This window comes from Puma concolor, chromosome A1, assembly GCF_028749965.1.
Source record: "Puma concolor isolate L17-30 chromosome A1, mPumCon1.1.hap2, whole genome shotgun sequence".
NCBI classification, from domain to species: Eukaryota; Metazoa; Chordata; class Mammalia; order Carnivora; family Felidae; genus Puma; species Puma concolor.
In genome coordinates, this window is record NC_141667.1 from 116,301,996 (window position 1) to 116,325,222 (window position 23,227).

A 23,227-nucleotide genomic window follows, 5' to 3' on the forward strand; every position below is an offset into this window, starting at 1 on the left:
GTTTCACTTTGTAAAAGGTCTCATTTGGCCAGGCACACATCATTGCTTCTGACATTGCAGTCTAAGCAGGCATTTTTACTTCTGTTTCCCCAGTATGAACATGCAGGATCAAATAAACAGACTGTTCCTTTTCTCAGGGACAGAATGGTGTAGTGGTGAAGTGCAAGGGCTCTGCAGACTTGCTGTCCATCCTGGCCATGTCCCTTCTTGACTGTCACCCTGGCCAAGTTACTTGATTCCCACATGCTTCCATATTCTGCTCTGCAATATGGGGATCATAGGAGTACCTACTTCACAGGGTTCTTACCAGGATTAAATGAGCTGGCATGTGACAATGCTTAGAATAGTGCCAGGCACACAAAGTCTACACAAAGTAAAGGTAGCTATCGCCCTTATTCCTGGGAGCACCTTCTTCTTAAAGAAAAGGAAATACAGTGACAATGTTGTAGAAGTGAGATCTAGGTATAGAGGCAAAGGCCTTGCCTGGAAAATTCAGGATACAAGATATTTTGGAGGAAAAGGATAAGGTTGGAGTTCTCATCTAGAGAAGCTGTGTGACACTTTAGTCCTCAGGGGCACTGCTGACTGGGCCTGCCTGGTCAGGGTCCAGAATAGGCTGGTGCAGAGTCCTGGGAAGCAACACAATTTCAGTGTGACTTCCAAAAATGACTGCTCTGAGGGTCAGGCGAGGAGGGAGGAAGACACAGGGTGAGGAGATGGGTATTGTTTTTTCTATCTGCGCTTGACACTCCCCCTTTCACACAAAGAATTGTGACAGGGCACTTTGCCCTTTGAATCACCTTGGCAACCTGAATTCTTTTGCTGTTCTAGGAAATTATAAACAAAATAAATATATTGAACTGACGTTCTTTGCTTCTGTTTTCTCCCTCAAATGGTACTTTTTAAAAAGGTGTGCATGTTGGGGGTGGGGTGCTCTTGATTGTTTTAAATGTATTTTAGACTCCTTCAAAATATGTTTAAGTAACATCAGGTGAAGGAATCTTAGAAAAGTTGATAAAGCAGGCACAGAAGCTTGGATGTGTTCAGTGTAAACAACTTCTGGTAACAGGCATGCCATAGAACTTCATCAATTGATCCAAATAAGGTAAAAGTTGTTGTAGACAAAGGAAGGATGGAAGGAGCAAGAGGATATAAGAGGGAAGATGAGAGGAAGAGAAGGAAGAAGCTTGAGGGTAGGAACCACTTTATGGGCCTGTGACCAGTATAGCCAAAGCGGGTCCCATGCTCAAAAGGGATCCTTGTGCTTGGGGTATAATGCTCTGTGGCCGCCATCTGAAAATTTTCATTAATTTTATCTTTCAATTTTTGTTTTGTAAGTGAAGTCAGAAAGGACAATGGTACCATGGCTCACACAGTACTGCTTCCCCACCTCTCTAGGACAAACTCTCAGCCTCCTGGCAAGGGATCTGGACACAGACCTGAGGAGGGTCAGGATCAAGCATGTGCCAGGTTATAAGAGGAAGGCCCAGGCACCTGTGAGGGTTTGCTCTAGTAGTAAGACTCTCCAGCCCAAAGGAGCACAATAATAAATAGCAAATAAAAATCACTGTGCCATGTCAAGAAAGACACCAAGAAGAAAGGACTGAGCTTCTTTCCTGCCATATCAACAGGGGACTCCACATTTTCATTTTGCCCTGAGCCTCACACATTATGTATCTGGCCCTGGTTGCAGCATTTAACACCGACTCAGCTCTCTTCCTGCACCTCAGAGTTGAGAGTTGTGAGGACCCCTGGCCCTCGTCCTGCAAGAGGTTGTAGAACTCATGTCAGCTGCCCTCTCTCATACAGTGGAAGCACATTTCCAGGGTTCACAGTGTAATTGCCCATTGTGAGCCAGCAACAAGCTGAGTAATGGGAAATCCGGAGAGCCGAGAATGCAGAGACAAGGGAGGGAAAGGAAGAGCAAAGGTGAAATGAATGAGTGCTGTTCCATGGAATTGTGCAAGCTGACTCCAGCCGTGGGGTCAAATAAACAGGATAACACAGCGCGAAGAAGACCAACAGGAAATTTTACACTGAAAAATGTATCAGGAGGTAGCTGTTGAACAGCATTTGAAGTATATCAAAATTGCAGCTTTTTAAAAATCCAACTCTATTTCTTGCCCAGGTCTCTGACCCTAGCTTGTGGTCCAGCTCTGGGCTTCCAGAACTATACCTTGCTCCTCTATTTCCTTAACCTGCTCTTAATCCTCCTAGGGACCTCCATTCTACCCATAAGCCCTAGTGCATGGAGTTACAGTGTCTTTCTGTGGACTCAATCAGAAAATTAAAATGCTAATGAATTATTTGGATTGTTTTATAATCTTTCCAGAGATATCAGGAGGATCTGAAGGATTAGAGTTTCTATTGTATGATATAAAATGAGAATCTCTTTCATTGGCCAATGAAAATTTATTGTCATTTGAAATTGTAAATGCTCATGCAGTTTTTTTTTTTTCAGGTCAATGAAAGGTATTCAACACCAGTAATATGCACAGATTTTACTTACCTATTTGTGCAAGCTGAGGAGATATAGGACACTATCAAGGAAGACTTGGTAACTTTTAAGACTTGGACGGGCTACTTAAAAAAGTGTAGAATAGCCTCCTTTCAAAGATAGGATGAAAAGTTTATTATAGATCTACACAGAGATGGACCCAATTTAGATGGTTGCCTGAAGTTCTTTCTTTCTCATATTTGTTGATTTCTTATTGACTAACTACTTAATTATGATCCATTTACTTTCACCAAGGATTTTTGGAGATTAAATTTCATGCAGTTTGTAGCAATCTGATCATTACTGGATCATCTTGGTCATCATTTTGCCACCAGTGAGTACTCATCCTGGTCATTTTGTTAACATTAAAATTCACTCTGGGGTACCTGGGTGGTTCAGTCAGTTAAGGTCCAGTCTCGGCCCAGGTCATGATCTCAGGGTTCGTGGGTTTGAGCCCCTCGTTGGGCTCTGTGCTGACAATGTGGAGCCTGCTTCGGATTCTCTGCCTCCCTCTCTGCCTCCCCTCTCTTTTTCTCTCTCTCTCAAAAATGAATAAACATTAAAAAAATCATTGTTTAAACATTTTTTTGACTCTTCTGGTTTCTCAGGGGCCAACCTCTGCCCTAGGTGGGGAAAAAAAAAACAACAAATAGATTTGATGAACCAGTTGTTGTCTAGGTAACCCCCCCCCAGCATGTCAGTCACACCTGTATTTAATTTAAGTCCTTGTTAGTTGGCTAATGATGGAAGACAATTTAGCTCTTATGGGAAACAAAAATCCTTCCAGTGACAAGAGGCAAGTGGGAGTTTGTTGGAGGGTTTGTTAAAATGTGTTTACTCCCCTTTTTAGTTTTCCTTTCCTTTCTTTTTCTTTTTGCATTTTTTTCTTTGTATTTTATCTTAACATTCATAGACCGGGAAGAGCACTGGATGATACATAATGAGCTTCCTTTGACTCTCTCCTCCAGAGTGGAAATAGAATTCTGTGTTCCATCATCCTGAGCCACCACCAGGGTCCATCCATAATCAACTACGATGATGAGAGTGGGAAGACATGTGTGCACATCGCCGCAGCAGCAGGCTTCAGCGACATTATTAACGAACTGGCGAGAGTGCCTGAGTGCAACCTGCAGGCTCTGGATGTGGACGACAGGTATTGGTAGCAACTCAAAGTGTTGGGAACTAACAGCCATCTTCTCTTTATCTTAAAATAAAGAACATGGTTAAGGGGTTATCCTATATGACTATATCCTTGACTGCCAGTAATATTCACACATGTGCTTGTGACAATAAAAACTGCTCTATTTTAGTCAGGGCAGGAAAAATCATTGTTATGGAAAGAAATGCTGTGACTGTACAGTATTGTCAGACTTTCCACTTTTTGCTAAATGTTCTCAGAAGGCTTTCTGTATGTCAGCTTCCTGCTATATATGCACTTTTTATTTCTTAACAGTAAGTCTTATTTTTTTCATCATTCCTGGATTATGTCATAAAGTCTATAAGTTCTTGTTATCCAGACAAGAGCATAAGAGAAGTTTTGTATTCAGAACTAGATGTGACATTTTTCAGGTTTTTCTTTTTTTCCCAACCATTAAAAATACATTGGCAAGGAAAAAGAAGCCTGGATCCAGAAAGGGGAAGAGACTTATCCCAGAGGTTGTTAGCAATGAAAGAAGACTTGTACCCTCCTCTTCTAAACGAAGAACTTTTCATCCATAATCAACTATTAGAGCTTTTCAATTACACTGCTTATCTAATCTTGGTTTGGTTAGGCATTGATTCAATGGAAATACAAGAATAATATAACAACAAACAAGACTATTGAAAATAAGTAAAAGGCTTACATGCTATGTATGGGTTTTTTGCCCTCTTCTGTTGAAGTGCAAAATTAGCCACCTACTTATCTTAACTTCAGGTAAATACCAAGAAGCACCTCCTACTCTGCTATATCTGAAATTCTTATAACACCTGGGAAAAATTCTTAGGTTGCACATGAGTCTCAGGACTTGGAGATGGTTAACATGATGACTTTAATTAAAATTGAAGTGTAGATCATTGAAAGTAGACCTTTTCCCAAGGTCAGATATTGATCTTGAGCAGGTAAGACAGTAACAGGACTGAAGTTACATGAAGAGAAAAGGTTAATGAGCCAAAAAAAAAAAAAAAAAAAAAAGAAGAAGAAGAAGAAGAAAGCAACACATTTAAGAAAGGAGGGCTGGAGAAAAGTTTACCGACTTTAAAATACTTTCACAACCAGTTCCAAATAGGATATTTCCCAGTTTGCATTATCATACACTTAGCAAAGGAAATCCAGTTCCCCAAGCCTCAGGGAAGAAAGTAAAACCAAGGTAGGAAAAAAAAGTACAAAAGATAAGATCGTACAAGAGTTCAAAGTGAAGTAAAATCTCCGGGAGAATCTAGTTCCTGCTCCAAAGCTCAACTCACTTGTTGCCAATTGAGGCAAATTGAGGCCAAATTGTTGCCAATTGAGGCCAATAGAGGCCAAATCCTGCCCTCCGTTTTGTTTTGTTTTCTGCAACCTGCAGCTGTACCTTCACACTGAAACTGTGAGCTTGTCTTAGTAGAATTTTTCAGAAGTTTCATAGGTATAAATGCTTTAACCATTTGTAGGAACTGTGACTTCCTTATGCTTCTTCTCCTAGTGGAGAGAAAGTGTTTGAAGCAAAGGGAAGAAAAATAAGGCAGTGGTTTAAAAAAAAGAGAGAGAGGGAATATATGCAGGCACTAGTCCTCCTAGATATTAAAGTACTTTCTAGATCTGTGATATTTATTTATTTTTTAAAAGTTTACTTATTTATTTTAAGAGAGAGAGAGAAAGAGAAAGAGAGAGCAGGGGAAGAGGAGAGAGAGAGAGAGGTGAGAGATAGAGAATCCCAAGCAGGCTCTGTGCTGTCAGCATGGAGCCTGTTTTGGGGCATGGTCTCAGGAACTGTGAGATTATGACTGAAGCCAAAATCAAGAGTGGGAAGCTTAACCATCTGAGCCCCCAGGTGCCCCAGATGTATGATATTTAAAACATGGTGTAATTAGCCTAAGATCCATGGCACAGAACACATAACTCAGAAGTAGCTCATGTAGCATAAATGTCTCAAGTTTCATCAACCTGTGAGGTCATACTTTACTTTAATAACCAACCCATTTATCTTCAGGAAAGACAGTCTTTTATCAAGTTCTCCCTACATGCTTCTGGGAATTCTCTCGGGAATGTTTACATGTCCTATAAATCATTCCTTACTGACATCTCAACCAATGCTGCATGCTTATATCAATCATTTCCTGCTCTTCAGACACTACCTCATCAACCACCTCTAATGAATTTTTTCTGAGTCATGGGCCCTGGCCCTCCACCTTCACATTTTGATAGTTTCAGCTATCACAGTGTAAAGGTGTGTTTGTGTGCTGTGTTTGTCGGAAATTTAGAGATAAGAAAGGAATTACAGGTCAGATAACCTGAAATTGGATACTACAGATTGCCCACAAAGGCTCTGTGTGTATTAGTTAGGAGTTTTCTATATACTCCGTTTCTCTGCAAAATAATTTATGTTTTCCCCTTGTTCTTCCGGATCTCTTTTTCCATGTTGGCAGTCAGAAGAATTAAAACACTCGGTCTTCACAATTGTTGTAAAGAAGTATTTCACACTGCTCCAAAGTGAGTTGTCATGTGTCCGTGAACCTGATGAGATTGATGCCCAACCCTTCATCTATTGAATTTATTGGCAATATATCCTCTAAACAGGATGGCATAATCTGGCTGGAGCCTCATCCTGTTTCATAATAGATATTGTGTGGAGACCTCTCTCAAGTAGAATAGAATCAGTCACATCTGCCACTTATTCAAATAAGCAGGGTGATTGATCACTGTATTGAAAAGAAACACAGTCCTATGACGTGTTCTCAAATTGCGGGAAGTAGTATAACCTGAGGAGGAGGATGCTTGATTGACAGAAGACACAATCCACGCATGGGGATCCTGACCACACTGAGGACAAGACTACTCTCCCAAGTACTAAGGCCCATGCACCTTAATAGATAGCTCCAACTGAGCCCTTCTCTGTCTAGCCCCTTGGCTGCCTCCATGTCTGAGAGACTGCTTGGCCACCCTTCTGCCCAGGGTTCAGGCCCCACCAGAAAGCCAAGAAGTTTTCCATGCCTTCCTTCCCTGCCTCAGGATTGAGCCTTTCCCAGGGCAGTTTAAAAATGACAATATTTTCTCCTAGCCTCCTGCTTTTTTTTTTTTTTTACCTAAGAGAATACTGCTTTTATAATTAAATAAAGGCTTAACTATTGAGGAATATGTATCTACCTTCTGGCTGATGAAGGACTTTCTAAGTATAAAATGCTGAAAGAAACAAAAGCAAAGAGATAATTAAATGTGGTTATTTTAATTTTTTATGGAAAATCACTATAAAAATTAAAAGTCAAGTAACAAATTAGAGAAAATGTTTGCAAAAGTAATGATATCTTTAATATATAAGGAGCCTACATAAATTAGTAAGAAAAACTAACAATATAACAGAAAAAAAAAAATGGCCAAAAGGCATTAAGAGTCATTTCAGTCAGAAGACTCAAATGACAAATAAAAATGTATTTCAAAACTTCCACCTCACTATTAAAGAAATGCAAAAGAAAATAACACTGTGGTATCATTTTGCCTACCAAATTGGCAAAGATTTTTAAAGGTGATGATAACACTCAGTTTAGGGAAGGAATAGGGACACAGCTGGTAGGGGGAGAAATTGAGTCAATGTTCTTAGAAGACAGTTTGCACTATGTATAAAGAGCCTTAAAATTGCCCATAGCTTGGGGTCGCCTGCGTGGCACAGTAGGTTAAGCAGCTGGCTTTGGCTCAGGTCATGATCTCACAATTTGTGAGATCGGACTCTGTGCTGACAGCTTGGAGCCTGTTTTGGATTTTGTGTCTCCCTCTCTCTCTGCTCTTCCCCTGCTTGTGCTCGCTCTCTCTCTCTCTCTCTCTCTCAAAAATAAATAAATAAACTTAAAAAAAAATTGCCCATAGCTTTTGATGCACTACTTCCTCTTCTAGGACATCGTCAAGAAGGCCAGAGAAGGGTACAAGGCTCCAGAATGCTTATAGCTGGAGGACAGTTTGCATCATCCTGAAGCCCCATCTGATACTTAACTTACCATTTCCACACTGCAAATAGCCACACATTTTTCGTGCCACACCCAGACTTTAAACAACTGTTGCCAGCTGAGCACCCTGTGCCATTTCTGTGCTCTGACCCTTGTGCCATTCCCATGTGGTCCCCCAGGACACCGCTGCACTGGGCTGCAGCTGCAGGGAAGGCAGACTGTGTGCAGTCACTGCTGGAGCTGGGCATGGACAGCAACCTGCGAGACACCAAGGAGAGCACACCCCTGGCCTACGCCCTGTACTGTGGCCACACAGCCTGTGTCCAACTCCTCTCCCAAGAGAGTAGGTGAGTGCACTGGAGAGGAGAGGCACTCATTGTTTTCTTCCTCTCAAACATTTATGAAATTGGATGAAACTTTTTCGCTTGCCTATGCCCAAATCCAGCTCTAACTTAATATTGTGCTTGCCACCGTCTAATATATCGTGACATGTTCTCTACTCTATGGAGTAAAATTATAGTAGTGAGCCCAAATCCATCACCCTAACATCCACTGGACTTTCATTTCTTCTTTCCTTTTTCTCCCTTTCTTCTTCCCTGCATGCCATGTTCTCTTAATCTTCTTTTTTTCCGTAATCAACAATTCTCAAACTTTTTGTTCTCAGCACCCTTTTCCACTTTCAAAAATTGGGAACCCCGAGGGGTTTTCTTTATGGGAGTTACACCTTTCTGTATTTATAGCACTAAAAACTAAAACTAATTTTTAATAAAATATGTAGTTATTCATTTAAAGCAATAATAACCTCATTACATTTACATGTTGACATAAATACCATATTTGTAGCTAAAAATAACCTTGTTGTCCAAAACCAAAAAAAAGTTGTAATGAGAAGAACAGCAGAGCTTTGCAATGTTTTGCAAATCTCTTAGATATCTTAATAGAAGCATAGTAGAATACAGCTATATTCCCACATCTGTTCCTGTATTCAGTCTCTTGCAATATGTTATTTTGATTGAAGTGTCTGAAAAAAATCTGGCTTTGCATAAATATGCAGTTGGAGAAGGGAATATTTCAGTAGCATTTTCAGATATTGTGGATACTTTTCCTTTGCTATTACATCCAAACTTGACAAATGTTAGTTACAACGTGAACTATTGGCATATCGATGAACTTTTTATACTCTGTTGTGTTAAAATCCATTAGTCTGTCTTGCACTTTAAATGGGTCTTATACCCATACAGGATATTATAATATCTTGCTTTGGTCATTTGGAAAATATTGGTTCACTTAATTAGGAATATCATCCAGATGACACGTTGCATTATACAATATTAAAAAATCACATTTGTTAATATCACCACTGATCTTATTGGAAGAGCCTTTATGTATCAGGAAGCTGTCAAGCTTACAGTATGCACACAAGTTTTTCAAAATTCTAATTTTTGCTTGAAAACTGGACCTTTGTCATTGGCAGTAATTGCTGTCAGTTGTTTACCTTGAAATTACAGGCTTATTTTATTCATTTTTTTTTTTTAAACGTTTATTTTTGGGACAGAGAGAGACAGAGCATGAACGGGGGAGGGGCAGAGAGAGGGAGACACAGAATTGGAAACAGGCTCCAGGCTCTGAGCCATCAGCCCAGAGCCTGACGCGGGGCTCAAACTCACGGACCGCGAGATCGTGACCTGGCTGAAGTCGGACGCTTAACCGACTGCGCCACCCAGGCGCCCCTTATTTTATTCATTTTTGAGAAGCTTTCTGAAAATACCCAATTGCAAATAACCATAGTTTGTCTGTAGGTCATAAAAATGGTGTTCTGTGAAAAAACAGTATCTAGGTTAGCTGGCAACTCAAACAATTATACAAGTGCTTTACCTCAAGACAACCGTCATATTTTGTTATATAGTTGAATTGCTTATGGGTACTTCCTGTTTTGTCAAAAAGTGTATACTGAAAGGTCATTTTTAAAATTTTTTTTAATGTTTATTTTATTTTTGAGAGAGGGAGAGAGAAAGAGTGAGTGGGGGAGGGACAGAGAGAGAGGGAGACACAGAATCCGAAGCAGGCTCCAGGCTGTGAGCTGTCAGCACAGAGTCCAACCTGGGGCTTGAACTCACGAACCGTGAGATCATGACCTGAGCTGAAGCCAGGACTTAACCTACTGATCCATCCAGACACCCCGCAAAGGTCAATATTTAATAAAATTAATAACTTTTAACAGACATTAATAAGTTAAATGACAATTTTTTAACATAAGTCCATTGATGATACTGTCTTGATTTGTATCCAGGAGCCCATACTTTGACCCACTATCTCTATTGTACAAAAGCACATGAATATTGTACAAAAGCAACTAAAGACTGTTGGGGACCCCACCACAGGGTTTAGGGGACCACACTTTAAGACCCCACTGGCCTAAATCACAATCTATAACCGAAGGAGGAAAGATTATAGAAGATACTAAAGTAGCATTAATTTGCACAGGGCTATATTCTATTGAGGTCAACTTGGAAGAATGTTAGAGATCCCCTGAGGTAATATTAGGGGTCTAGAAGGGGTATTCAATAGTTCACAAAGCCTATTGGAAGGTGAAAGAATGAAGATAAAAATACATCGTGGAAATAAAGATTCAATTACACACTGTGTGACCTGTAAAGAAAAACACTAATTATATACAGTCAAGTGGTGATGTTTTTCAAATTACAAATTACAGTATCTCACTCTGAAGAGTAATGTTGCAATCTGGCTTTTAGGGCACACACATGGGTCAGATTTCATCATTAACTTGTACCACAGAAAGCACTAAGTCAATTGTGGCCTCAAAAGAGAGTAACAGAATTTTCCAAGCAAGAAAAACAGAATCGTGCCTCAGGGAAACTGTCCACATAAGAGGAGCCCATCAGACAACTGCTGACCTTTTTTTCTTTAGAATTTGCCTGCCCATTGGGCATTGCTCACTTTTCTTCTGCTGCCACACCCGATCTCTGGGACAAACACTTCCTCCTGGGCAGCTAAAGCCTAGACTAAAGCTTCTTCCCTCAGTTTCCTTTTTTAAAAAGTATTTTCCAATAGGAAATTTAGTAAAAACTGAAAGGGAAACAAAGAACATTCAAATAGCATAAAACGGGCAGGCCTCCTGAGGTAGGTAATGTCTGAGCTATGCCTAGATCTTATGAGATCTCTTTCAGAGAAAACCTGAAACCACATTTCCCCTGCCTCTACAAGCTCCCCTTGCCTCTACCACTTGAAGCCTGAACTCACCCTTAGCCTTCATCTCTGTGACTTAAAACTTATACCCCTACTGACTGTGCTTGAGAAGTGAGAACAGTAATGCTTTAAGCTATTTTCAACTTAGTTTATCCCTTGGTGAAAATAGATGATCTAGAGGTAGATTTTGAAAGGACAGTTCCTGAGGGACTAAGAGGACTCTAAGAAATAGTCTAACTATGGCAAGGAGTGGAGTAACAAAGGGTTTTGCGAGTTCTTCCACCTGACCTTTGACTTGAAAATGCTTTGGGGTGTCCTTGGATTACCTAAGACAACCTTCTCAAGCAGATGAAATAGAGGGAGGCAGTGTTTGGTTGGGGGATTGTGACCACTTCCTAGCTTCTTACAGAGTCCTTGTTATTTTACATTCCCATAGAACAGAGCCTACTCGACCCTTTCCTTCCCAGAGCAGTAGACCCCAGAAGAAGGAGGGACGATTCAGCATGCTCAACCAAATCTTCTGCAAAAACAAAAAAGAAGAGCAGAAAGCCTATCAGAAGGATCACAGCAGGGATCGACACAGGGGGGAGCACACCTCGGAAGTCGATGACATCATCACCACCTTTGACGGCATCGTGGATACCAACTGCCAAGAAGGGCCAGGCGATCAGGTGGCTATGATTGACCTTAGGAAGCGGACCTCAGAGAATTCAAAATATCTCTTGCCAGAAAAGAAGCCTCTGGGCCCCAAGGGGCTTCCACCAATCAGAACGCAGAGTCTCCCACCCATCACCGTGGGCAGTCACTTCCTGACAGCTTCCCAGGGGGCCACTTCCCATACTGGCCTGAGCTCTGGTAGTCATCATATGGCCCAGCGATCTCAGAAAAGCCGCAGTGAGCAGGACTTACTGCATAACAGAACTGGTTGCCAAGCGTTGCTAGATAACCCCTGGAGAGGTGATTCTAACCAGGTGTTCTGTAAGGCTGGGACTGTGTCTTCTTCTGATAAACTGCTGGACAGATTGCTCACCAGTGGCTCTGGTCACCAGGAGGTCTTTGGGCTGCCACATCTTCCTCATCTACATAATCCTTCATCAGGTATTACCCTTGCTTCCCTCTTCCTCATTCCTGGCAGGCTCTCTCCAAGAAATGTTTCCTATAGTTCTGGGCTAGGAACTGGGGTGACAGTAGCCTAGAAGGCAGGGCCAGAACAAAATGGATGATTAAGGCCAACATTTTTCCTTGAGTCTCCTGGACTCAAGATCTCTAGGCTATTGAAACATTCTGCTTTTCCACCCTGAGGGCAATCATCAAGTTAAAGTATGTGCCTTCTTATATTCCCAGCAGATATGTGTAGTGATTGGAAGATTAAAGCAGAAATATTACTATTTCCAGTAGCTAAGATTCTTAACCAGAGATAGTGGCAATATCAATTATGAGGGGTTGATTTGTTTGTGTGATGGCTTGCTTTTAAATCAGGTGTTCAATCCCTACTTCAGACCTACAGAAGCAAAATTTTGGTGAGGGAGGAGAGGAAATGGCAATACCTTCTAGGTAACATTCACACATTAATGGTTCAAGTTTCCACACATACCAAAGGCTTACATTGTAATTCTCCCTGCTGTCTATTCCCCAAACCAACCAATGCCACTTATCCAAAGCTACTAATATTATTTGTTGTTTATTCTTCCAGAGATATTTTATACACGTGTATACACACACACACACACACACACACACACACACAAAATAGGTATAAGTAAGTATATATCCCCCTTTAAATAAGTATATCACACTAAAGAATTTGGTTTTATACACATATAAGCAATATATATATATATATATTTTTTTTTAATGGTCCACAGGTGATTCTGATGCACACTAGAGAAAGAGAAACATTGTTTTAAAGCAGAGGCTGCAAAACAGCTTCCAAAATTAGTTCATTGCCACAGAATCTTGTTTTGTTTTCAAGTGAATTAATTGCCAATATTTAAAAATCATCAAGTATTATATAAAAAATAGAAAATTCTAGCCTTTTCTGAAAAATTAAAAAGCCTGGCAACACTGAACCCAAATTCCACTTGGTAATAATAGGCCAGATATGAATACCCACTGTCCCCTTGAACACCAGCTAGACATCACTGTCCCCAGTTCAACCCAGTCCACAACAGTCTCTAGTATCTCTCCAAGGAGTGTCAGATTTTCTTCATTAATGTGTCTCTGTTGTTTTTCTCATAGTAGGGTTAAGAGAAAAAAATGATGTATCTTGAACCTGCATTTCTGTCAAACATAGAAGAATGAAAGACTGAGAGGGCTATGTGTATTGTAAGAAGTGGAGGAGGGATGAGGCACCTGGGTGGCTCAGTCAGTTGAACATCTGACTCTTGGTTTCGGCTCAGGTCATGATCTCACAGTTTGTGGGTTTGAACTCTGTGTCGGGCTCTAAACTGACAGCTTGGGATTCTCTTTCTCCCTCTCTCTCTCTGCCTCTCCCCCACTCACACTCACTCTTCACTTTCCTTCTCTCTCTGAAAATAAAGAAATAAAATCTTTTAAAAAAAGAAATGGAGGAATATATATATTTGGAAATAAGAAATATTCCTTCCTAAAAAAAAAAAGAAAGAAATATTCCTTCCTGTTTAATATGCAGCATGAGCCTGGCTCTCTTCCCTCATTTATGTGTGCCTGGTCTGGTGTCTGAAACAGGTAGAGGTAGAGTATGACTCCCCTCATAGATATTTACATGTATGTGTGAGAAACAGACATCCTGGTGTCTGAGAAAAACTCCACGCAACATTTTACTTCCTCCACAAAGCACTAAAGTATGTGGTTAGTGCCATAGGTAATGTTTTTGCTTTTGTTCTACAGAAGGATCAGGAAGGAAAGATATTAGTCTTCTTTTGATACTTTAGTGGTCTCCAGGGCCTCAACCCGTCCTCCTTTCTGGAGTTGGTCCTGTCCTGGCTAATATCTCCTCTTTTGAAAATCTTTTGAAATTTGTGAAAATCTCGTTCTTTTTCTGTTCCCAAGAGAGCCTGTCTTTTTCTATCAGTTAGGAATGGGCTCAGCCGCCTGTAAAAGAAACCAAAGTAACAATGGCTTAAACAACATAGAAATGTATTGCTCTCATAGGAAACAAGTCTGAAGTAGGTAGTTCCCAGGTGTTTGGTAGCTCCATGATCACCAAAAACCTAGGCTCCTTCCTCCTGGGTGCTCCACAGCTTACCGTATGACTTCCATTCTTCAGGTTATTTCACGGTCCATTAAGGCTAACAGAGAAGGAGGAAAGAAACAGAGAGAAGGGAAACATGGATTTTCCCAGCTGAATCAGCTCTTGTTAAGACATCATTGCCCTTAAGTCCACACATCTGTTTACATCTCATTGGCCAGAACTTTAATCACATGGTCACGCCTATTGGCACGGGAGAGTGGGAATTGCAGTCTTTTATCTCAGCATGCGGCTGTCCCTCAAAAGTTGCATTTTTGTTTCTAAGAGAGAAGAGAGATTTGATAGTGGATAAAGAACTAGTAGATTATGGCATTTGTACTATCTAAAAGTTTCTGTATTATTGGAAATAAAATGAAATTCAATAAACTTGGTTTGAAAATTAGCTTCATTTGCCAGTGAAGTGACTTGAAAAGTCCTGGAGTGGCAGAATAGTAGAAAAGAAGCAAAATTCTCCAAGAGAATCTTAAATAATTAGCTGTGGCTACATCAAAGCATTTATTTTTTAACCAATGTTTTTAAGTTTATTTATTTTTGAGAGAGAGGGAGACAGAGTGAAATCAGGGGAGGGGCAGAGAGAGAGAGGGAGACACAGAATCTGAAGCAGGCACCAGGCTCTGAGCTGTCAGCATAGAGCCCAACGCAGGGGTCACACTCACAAACCGGGAGATCATGACCTGAGCCGAAGTCAGATGCTTCACTGACTGAGCCACCCAGGTGCCCCTGCAACCAAAGTTTTTAAGCACTGGTAATAGCTAGGAGCCATTCTAGGCAACTGAGTTGTGGTAAGATAAATCTCCCAAGAATCTTCAGCCTATAAATGAGTTTTAAAAGATATGGATTTGCTAAAATGATTATGGAACTGACTTCAAGGTACTTTTCTTATCATGTTTAGTTACAAGATCATAGGGTTTTGAAATGGAAAGGACCTTATTCATTAAATGGTTAGAGGGTCTGCCATTCTAATTTGTCAAGAGGTGGACTACTACAAGGGCTAAGACATCTGGGTTCAAATTCTGGTTCTGTCACTTAGGTGCTGTTACTTAATCTCTCTGGGCTTTTGTTTCTTCACCTGAAAAATATGGGAGGAAATACCTAACCATACCTAACTATAGCGTTGTGAGTTGCTGTTAAATTAAAAGAGGTGATACAGGTAAAATACTTAGAACAGTGATTTGAACAAAGTGTTATACCCACACGAACGTATTTGGTTTTTTAAAACTATGTGCCAGGCCCTATACTAAGCACTATGGTTTAGTTACAAGCTAGGAATCACCTTGTTTTAAAGATGATGAAACTTAAGTAAATGTGCTAGTCAACTGCCTGATTGCCCTCACGTCTAGTTTTTCCCTCCAGCCCTATTCTGTCTCTCAGGGAATGACACTTCCCAAGTTCCCTTGCAGCTGCTCCCAGGTACTTTTGGCCAAGTATCAGGAGGCACTGGCAGATGAAGAAGAGCAGAAGAAGGAGGGAAAACAGTGTAGTTGTCCACAATGGCCCTGTGCTTTTTCTGGAAGCTCCCACAGTTGTTCCATCTCCTTCATGCTCCCTCCACACAGCTGCTCACTCTGTAGCTCTGGCCCCCACTAGCTTTAACACCATCCTTTCCCCTTATCTCTCCAGCCTAGAGATGGTTGCTTTTTTTTTTTTTTTTTTTTTTTTTTTTTGCAGTGGCTGATCTCTGGATTGTCCTCTACCCTCTCTTCTGTTTGGCTTCTTAGTTTTTCTAACACCAATAGAAACAAGTTTCTGTATGAAATTCCCTCTGTTCCAAAAACCAAGAGAGGTCTCTTTTTTCCTGGGTGAGCCCCAACTGATAAAACAAGACATATCTCTCTGAGCCACAGTTTCTTACTCACCCAGAGGCTGGGACCATTATACCTCATCAGGCTCTTTTCAGTTATAATTCACATGGCCTAGAAAAGTTAAAACAGTTTGCTCCAAGTTTTACAACTAATTGATGACATAATCTGTACTTGAACCCAGATCTCCAAAATAGGAAGGTATCACCATGGCAATGTATTTCTCTGAAAGTCCAGTTTGGTAGTAAGCTTACCAATTACCCACAGTGTACTTGTCTGAGAAATGACGTTGTCCTCCCCAAAACAAAAAAGATTTTCCTGCCTTACAGATTTTATTTTTGCGGACATTTTTAACTCAGCTTGAAATGTTTTGGCAACTACCGAGGCTCTGGACTACGATTAGGAGGCTCACTTGGGTGGTTTTAGTGTTAGTCTAGGCAGGTTGAAACAGTAGATTTCTACACTGAGCTGCCATATTTGATATGAAAGCCTATCGCTTCTCAGCCTTTTGGCTAAGATCATGTGTGATATGAAAGCCTAATACAGTAAAGTAGTTGGATAATCTAAGTCATACCATTGCACCACTGATTTGAACTTGGATAGTAGCTTTAGCATAGGATTTTCTCTTTTCCTGACCTGGATTTAGTAGAAATAATAAGGGCTAGCTAGCACTGCCACTGTTTGAATTCCTGGCAGCCATTAACCTGTGCTTGCATCAGCAACCCTGAACATTGAGCTGTAATGATTATTGCTTAACATTCATTGAGACCTGTCAGTGGGCTAGATGGAGAGAGATGGGGGGTGAGGCACTTAGCCTAATGAGGAAATTTGGAGCACATCAGCTTAATTCATTGCAAACAGCTTTCAGAGAAAATGGAACAGAAAGCTCTGAGGTGTTTGTTACCAGCCTGGTTATTTACAAGCCATCACACAGAAAGCAAGAAAGCTCTCACTTCCCTTCTCCCTTAAGAGAGAACTTCCTTCTCCCTAATTTTCTAACATATCCTAGCAACAATGCAGCCTCCTCCCTGTGTATGGCTGATCTAGTGATCGCTCGGTTGAAACCCATCACAGGTGCTACATCTTTTCCAGGACAAAAGCCAGATTCTTGAGCTGGTAAACAAAATCCTCCCAGCATGGCAGGGCCTCACTTTCTGTTGTCAGCTTCTGTGACTCACATCTCTAATCCTTTCCCCCATCCCCCTGAACAGTTCCTTGAATATCTCTCAGTTCCCTGACAACCCATACCTTTCACTCTATGACGTCAGTGCCCATGTTATTTTTAGCTTCTGTCCACTGTCGGCTTAACAGACTTGTACAGACTTTTAAGAACCACCTCAAAACTTCTTTGAAACTCACCCTGACCTCTATAGGAAGTGTGGCTCTTTCTTACTGTGAATCATAGAAGAATAGCTCTACCTTGTTGAGCCTCCTGGGGGGCAGATGGCAAACTGAACTGCGTACTTCCCCTTCAATAATACTGCAGAAGAGGAGTCTTTAATCCCTATTCTGGAAATGAGGAAATTGAGGCATAAGAGGTTAGCCCACCGCTCAGTAGGTCACAGAGCTAGGTAGGAAGTGACAGAGCAGACATTCAAGTGAGCTCTGTGGGAGTTAAGACACCTCCACCTGTCTGGACCCCTCTTTTCTGTGTGATGCCCTCACGGCACTGCTCATGGGCTCCAAAAGTATCCGTTAACCTGTTTTTCTTCCAACATACACTGTAATCACCTCCTGAGCATCTTGCCTTCTCCTCTTTGTACTCTAGGCTCAGGAATATGATGAGCACACAACAGAGGAGTGCTGAATTTATTTACTTGTTGAACAAAGGGATTTAGTTGAAAACCTTTTCTGCCTTTGAAGTCTAGGACAGTAGTCCTCAACCCTGTCCCCACAGGCTGGAGGTCCCTTTCAGTGCCTGCAGCACAGATGGACTGCACACAGCTCTACCTCCTCCTTCAAAACTGAGCCAAATGCCAGTGCAGAATGAAGTTGAGCTCTGCTTTCACTTCCCAAATCACTGCCATAACCTGTTTCTGCCCACTTCTCTCATCCTGCCAAAATTGCTTTGGCTGCTAGGGAGGCAGGATAGGTTCTAGGTCAGACAGACCTAAATTGGAGCCCAGCCTCTGTCACTTTCCATTATATGACCTTGAGCACTTTTGAGAACTCCTCCAAGCCACAGTATCCTCAGGGATGATAATAGTATCTATCTTACAAGGGAAAGTGATTGTTAGGATTAAATGAGATTATGCATATAGGATTGAGCCCAGTCCCCGACAATAGCCCAATAAACATTATCCATAATTACCATTATCTCATTTCTTGGTTTTGCAAATTTCTGCTCAATTCATGGATAAATAAGGTATGAGTTGATAAGGGTGCTTACTTACTTACTGTAATTACTCACTATTATTCTACTGAGGAATGTTTTCTTTTTAAATAATAGTTTGTGAAGTTATTTGACCTTTAGGATACAAAGGAATGAAAATATAATATCCACCAGAGAGACTGGAAGTTTTGCTCAGTCTTCATCAAATGGCAGCGCTCAGATTACTGCTCCTATAATATGCCTTTGGACTCACCTAAGCAGATGGACAGTGGATCTTGGCTAATGCTTTTTCTGTTTCCCCTTATCTAAGGACGACTTGGTCCAAACAGAAGAATTAAACCTATGAGCAGTACTGTAGTTGTTCTGATTCTTTCAAGACTACGAGGCAACAAATTAAGTGAATACATTCCCTACTCTCCCAGAGATCGTGTTAAACACACTACAGAATAAAAATGTAATAATTGCTAATGCTTATTGAGTGTTAACCTTGTAAGCTACATGTTTTAATTTGTTCTCCTACTTAATTTTTAGGACAATTGAAAAAAACAGACACAATTATTTTCACCATGTTGTACATAAGGAAATTTTAGAGAGGGAGAATCTCTTGTCCAAGTTGGCAAAAAGTCTAATCCTGTCCCATTTGGTCAACTATGTATAAGGACCTGAATAACTTGGGTATTTTTTCTATTTTCATATATTTAGATCTATCTCCTGTAATCAGTAGTCTGTTGATAAATGTTTAACAGCTGGCTCTCTGGGAGAAAAATCAGTGCTTGCTGATTTTCATGGTATAAATACTTCCACTATGGCCAATGTTGAGCCACCACTGTGATGTCAACCAGCTCACTAAATTCCTAAAATTTTAACCATCGGTTCCCAAGAGCCAGTATACATGGTTCCAGCACAGCACTACTTATGGCCTAAATTAGAGAATAGCAATCTCCCAGGTGACTTCACCCAGATCCATCTTCTAGGTCAGTGACGCTCAATCCTACCACACAATAGAATCCTTTGGGAACCAGTAAAAATCTGATGCCCTATCCTAGTCCCAGAGATTCTTTTTTAATTGATCTGGGATTTGGCTAGGGCAGCAAAACTCCTCAGACAATTCTTATGTGCAGCCAGCATTGAGAAACCCTGGTCTGGAAGAATATCCCCTACTTATCTGTATCATTTAGCACGGATTTGACTGATGGGTTGTACTTTATGCCCTATTTTTTTTTTTCAAGCTTTTAAGTTTTATAGAGTGGGTGGCCAACTGTGCTTGTTTATGAAGTTATATTTAAACTGATTTATTCAAGAAATGATTTCTGATGTTCTTTTCTTTCATTTAAAAAAATTTTTTAAATGTTTTTATTTATTTTTGAGACCGAGAGAGACAGAGCATGAGTGGGGAAGGGGCAGAGAGAGAGGGAGACACAGAATTGGAAGCAGGCTCCAGGCTCTGAGCTGTCAGCACAGAGCCCGACGCAGGGCTCGAACTCACAGACTGTAAGATCGTGACCTGAGCTGAAGTCGGACGCTTAACCAACTGAGCCACCCAGGCACCCCTCTTTTCTTTCATTTAACTAGTGATTGGCATATAATAAAAACCAGTAAGGTGTAGCTACTATTATTTTTGTTGTTATTAGCATCTGTTTTTTAATTTTTTTAAATGTTTATTTATTTTTGAGAGATAGACAAAGCACAAGCAGGGGAGGGGCAGAGAGACAGGGCACAGAATATGAAGCAGGTTCCAGGCTCTGAGCTGTCAGTGCAGAGCCCAATGTGGGTCTCGAACTCACGAACCTTGAGATCATGACCTGATCTGAAGTCAGACACTTAACCGACTAAGCTACCCAGGTGCCCCTGTTGTTATTAGTATCTTAAATTTAGTGATCACTAACAATTTTATGATTATCTTATCCATTGGATTTTACAATTTGCACTTGGTTGCATCTCAAATTATTGATACAATTATGTTTGTCCCCAGGACAAAATTTTCAGCATCTGTCCCCAAACAGACCCCAAATCAGGGATCATCCTTTCACCCGGAACAACCTAGCTCCCTTACCAGACCAAAAATGTAAGTATTATGAATCTTCTTCAGCTACCTTTGCAAGTGTTAACATGTCTAAACACAACTAACTGTTATTTCAGTTTACTTTCATTTTTCAAGGGAACATCAGGTGCCAAAACTTGTAAATTACAGGAAAATAGAATAGAGACAGTTCTTTAAAGCTTCATCCAACTTGGTAATGCTTATTTAAAAAAAAAAAAGAATACTTCCCTCCCTTGAGGAATTTTTATGTTTGGATTATAAAAACAACAACAGAAGTTTATTTTGCTATGTACTATTTAATGTGTTTAAGAAGGTGCTTTAAAAATTCTTAAGATTGGTCTCTTGACATTGGTTTCCCTATTACAATGAACAGATGGAAATATGTATCATCTTTGTACTCAGAGGCTACACATCCCTAAACAGAAAGGAATAATCAAGTAGATGTTGTTCACCTATATAACTCCTGACATTGTTGATCTATTTTATAATATTTTGTACAAAAATTTCTCACAATATAAAATACTAAAAATATTCTATTCAGCCAGTGATCTTCAAGTTTGAGTGTACTTAAGTATTACCTGGGGTACTTGTTATAGAGTAGATTTCTGATCCCCACACCCAGAAATTCTGAATTTGTATATTTTCATATCTATACTATGAGGCAGGTTCTGTTATTATTCCTATTGTACAGATGAGACAACTTGAGTTCAGAAAGGTTGCATGATTTTCCCAACATTATTTAGGTAGTAAGTAGCAGAGCCAGGAGCAAAACTATAGGACTATGAGTCAGCTGCCTCATGAAAACAAGCAATACTCACTGGATTCTAATTTCCTTCCTTCCTTTTCTTTCTATCCCAGCCCACATTTATAACATGTATGCAGACACGCAATGTATTATCTTCCCCATCCCTTGCCATAACCTCTTAATTGCAGAGGTTGAAAGATTTAGGAACTGCCCTGTTCAAACAAGTTTCTTAACCTTCAATTTCCTTCCTTGGCCTGTAAGAGTAGTGCCAGCCTGATAAGGTTGTTGGGAGGGTTACACAAGATAACATATGGAAAATACTGGCAACTATTTGAAAAATTAATATCCAATACATCTTTTCCTGCCCCAGGCTGTAGTTTGGATGGTACCAATCGAGAACTCTAGGATTCCTTAGGTAAAATCAGTAATCCACGGGGTCTTAGTATTATCCTGTCTTTATGCAGATAAGGAAAGGGAGAGGTGGAGATACATGTCCAAATTCACACAGAGTTAGTAGCAGAAACCAAAATGCATTCCTCAGCTTTTTCTGATTTATGTAAAGTGAGAGTTTTGGATGGTGTGAATTCAATCACTGGATGAAATTCAAGCCTGACCTTGTCTTTAAACAGAAATGTACTCACAAAGACATCTAATTAAGTAGCCGGTCAGCCTCGAATCCTGGTGAGGCTTGGAGAAGCCAGAGAGGGGATTTTCTTTGGCAGAGCCCAGGAGCTTTGGCCTTCACAATTAAATTTAAGGAAGGAAGAGAAGATAAAGACTTTGATCAAGTTTAGCTCTGCGAAAAAGAAATGGAAAGCTACACAGTGCTTTTCCTAAAAGAAACCGAGAACCTTTTGAGGCTTGCATAGAAGTGCAGTACAAATGTCTTGGGGCTCATTTAGAGCATTGTGCTGACTTGGCCATCAACAGCTGCTCCACCCCAGGAAAAGAGAGCTCTGCCAGGAACGTACAGCCCAATCATGTTTTGATCAAACTTGGCTCTGTCCTGTATTTGTACATATTTGACATCCCTGATGGCACGTGGTGAGCCTGAATAGATACAGATATACAGCTTTCTCCTGCAGCCAGGCTCTCACCAGACAAGCTTCTTAGAAATGCCTCCACTCCTTAAGACATAACATTGTTTCCCCCCACCATTTCTCCTGAGACTCTCACAGAAGTAAACCCTGAAAGTCTCTCCTTCTATTCTTTCTCCTCAGTTCTATCTGGAGAATCTCTGAGGACAAACCGAGTGCTACCTGCTATTCCAAGCCAACGGGGACACAACACAGCAGGCAAAGAAAGTGAAAACTTTGTCAATCCCACCAATGATGAGAATTAGCTGTGGCTCACTGACTGTAAAAATAGGGATTATATATATTTTCAACTGTCAAGGGATGAGATTACTCTAGTTTGTGAGAACAAAGACTGATTCAGTAAATTGCATTCTAGAAGCCATTCACAGTTTTACAACTCCTTCCTAATGACATTTCCCAAACAAGCACTTGGAATCTTTGATTATATATATATTTTAAGTCTGTGAGTTGCTCTGACCTCTACATGCCAAAACTAAAAGTCAGAATATGTTATCAGCAGGGAAACAGCTATGTTTGGCTTGCACTGTGGTATCAGCAGAGATTTTTTTTTCCTGAACGATTTTATGTTCTAAAAATGTATGCTTTGCTGAATAAAAAAAAAAAAAAAAAAAAAAAAAAGCATATTCCATAGTTTTCTTCACATTCATTGTAACTCTACCCTTGGTTGATGAAACTTAATTAAAATTAAAGTAGCAAATTCCTTTAATCACAGTTTAGTCACAGTTTTTGGCTTTTAAATGTACAAGCTTCTGTAAAATATTTTCTAACATCTGATCCTGGTAACAGCCCAAATCATTTGCCAATGTTTATGTATCTTCTTTGTTATTTGATTATTTCCACCTATTGTCACTTTCAGATGTGATTAATAGTGAGAAGATCATGTGAGTTGGAAGGGTCTACATCCTGGCCTAACAGAATGAAATCGGCACTTCTCATACATTCCTCAAATACTCTATGTATTTAATCATTCTTTTTTATGTTTCAAAATAATGGTCTCTGCCCACTCAAAATGTTTCCAAAGTTATGACTTAGTAAAGTTTGAAAGGCTACTACTAACTGTAGATCTTACTTAAGATGTTTATGTGTTGTTGAGACTGATTTAAATGTCAAGCCCCAGCCATATAAGATTATAGTCATTCCATGTTATTTCTAAGCCCACATGTTA

At 40.3% G+C, this 23,227-nt stretch overlaps 1 protein-coding gene across 4 annotated transcripts in view; it reads left to right on the forward strand.

Annotated features, from left to right (window-relative positions):
- ANKRD55 (ankyrin repeat domain 55) overlaps positions 1-23,227 on the forward strand; it is a 534,677-nt gene extending 511,450 nt beyond the window's left edge. For 3 of the 4 annotated variants that reach the window (XM_086700691.1, XM_086700699.1, XM_025924697.2), the window contains 5 exons: positions 3,466-3,650; positions 7,792-7,959; positions 11,256-11,917; positions 20,152-20,244; positions 22,186-23,225. In XM_086700691.1, the coding sequence (XP_086556817.1) occupies positions 3,466-3,650; positions 7,792-7,959; positions 11,256-11,917; positions 20,152-20,244; positions 22,186-22,307 (1,230 nt within the window). In that variant the 3' untranslated portion in view covers positions 22,308-23,225. Of the gene's footprint in view, positions 1-3,465; positions 3,651-7,791; positions 7,960-11,255; positions 11,918-20,151; positions 20,245-22,185 lie in introns of all 4 variants that reach the window. The other variant, XM_086700710.1, reaches the window with a different exon arrangement.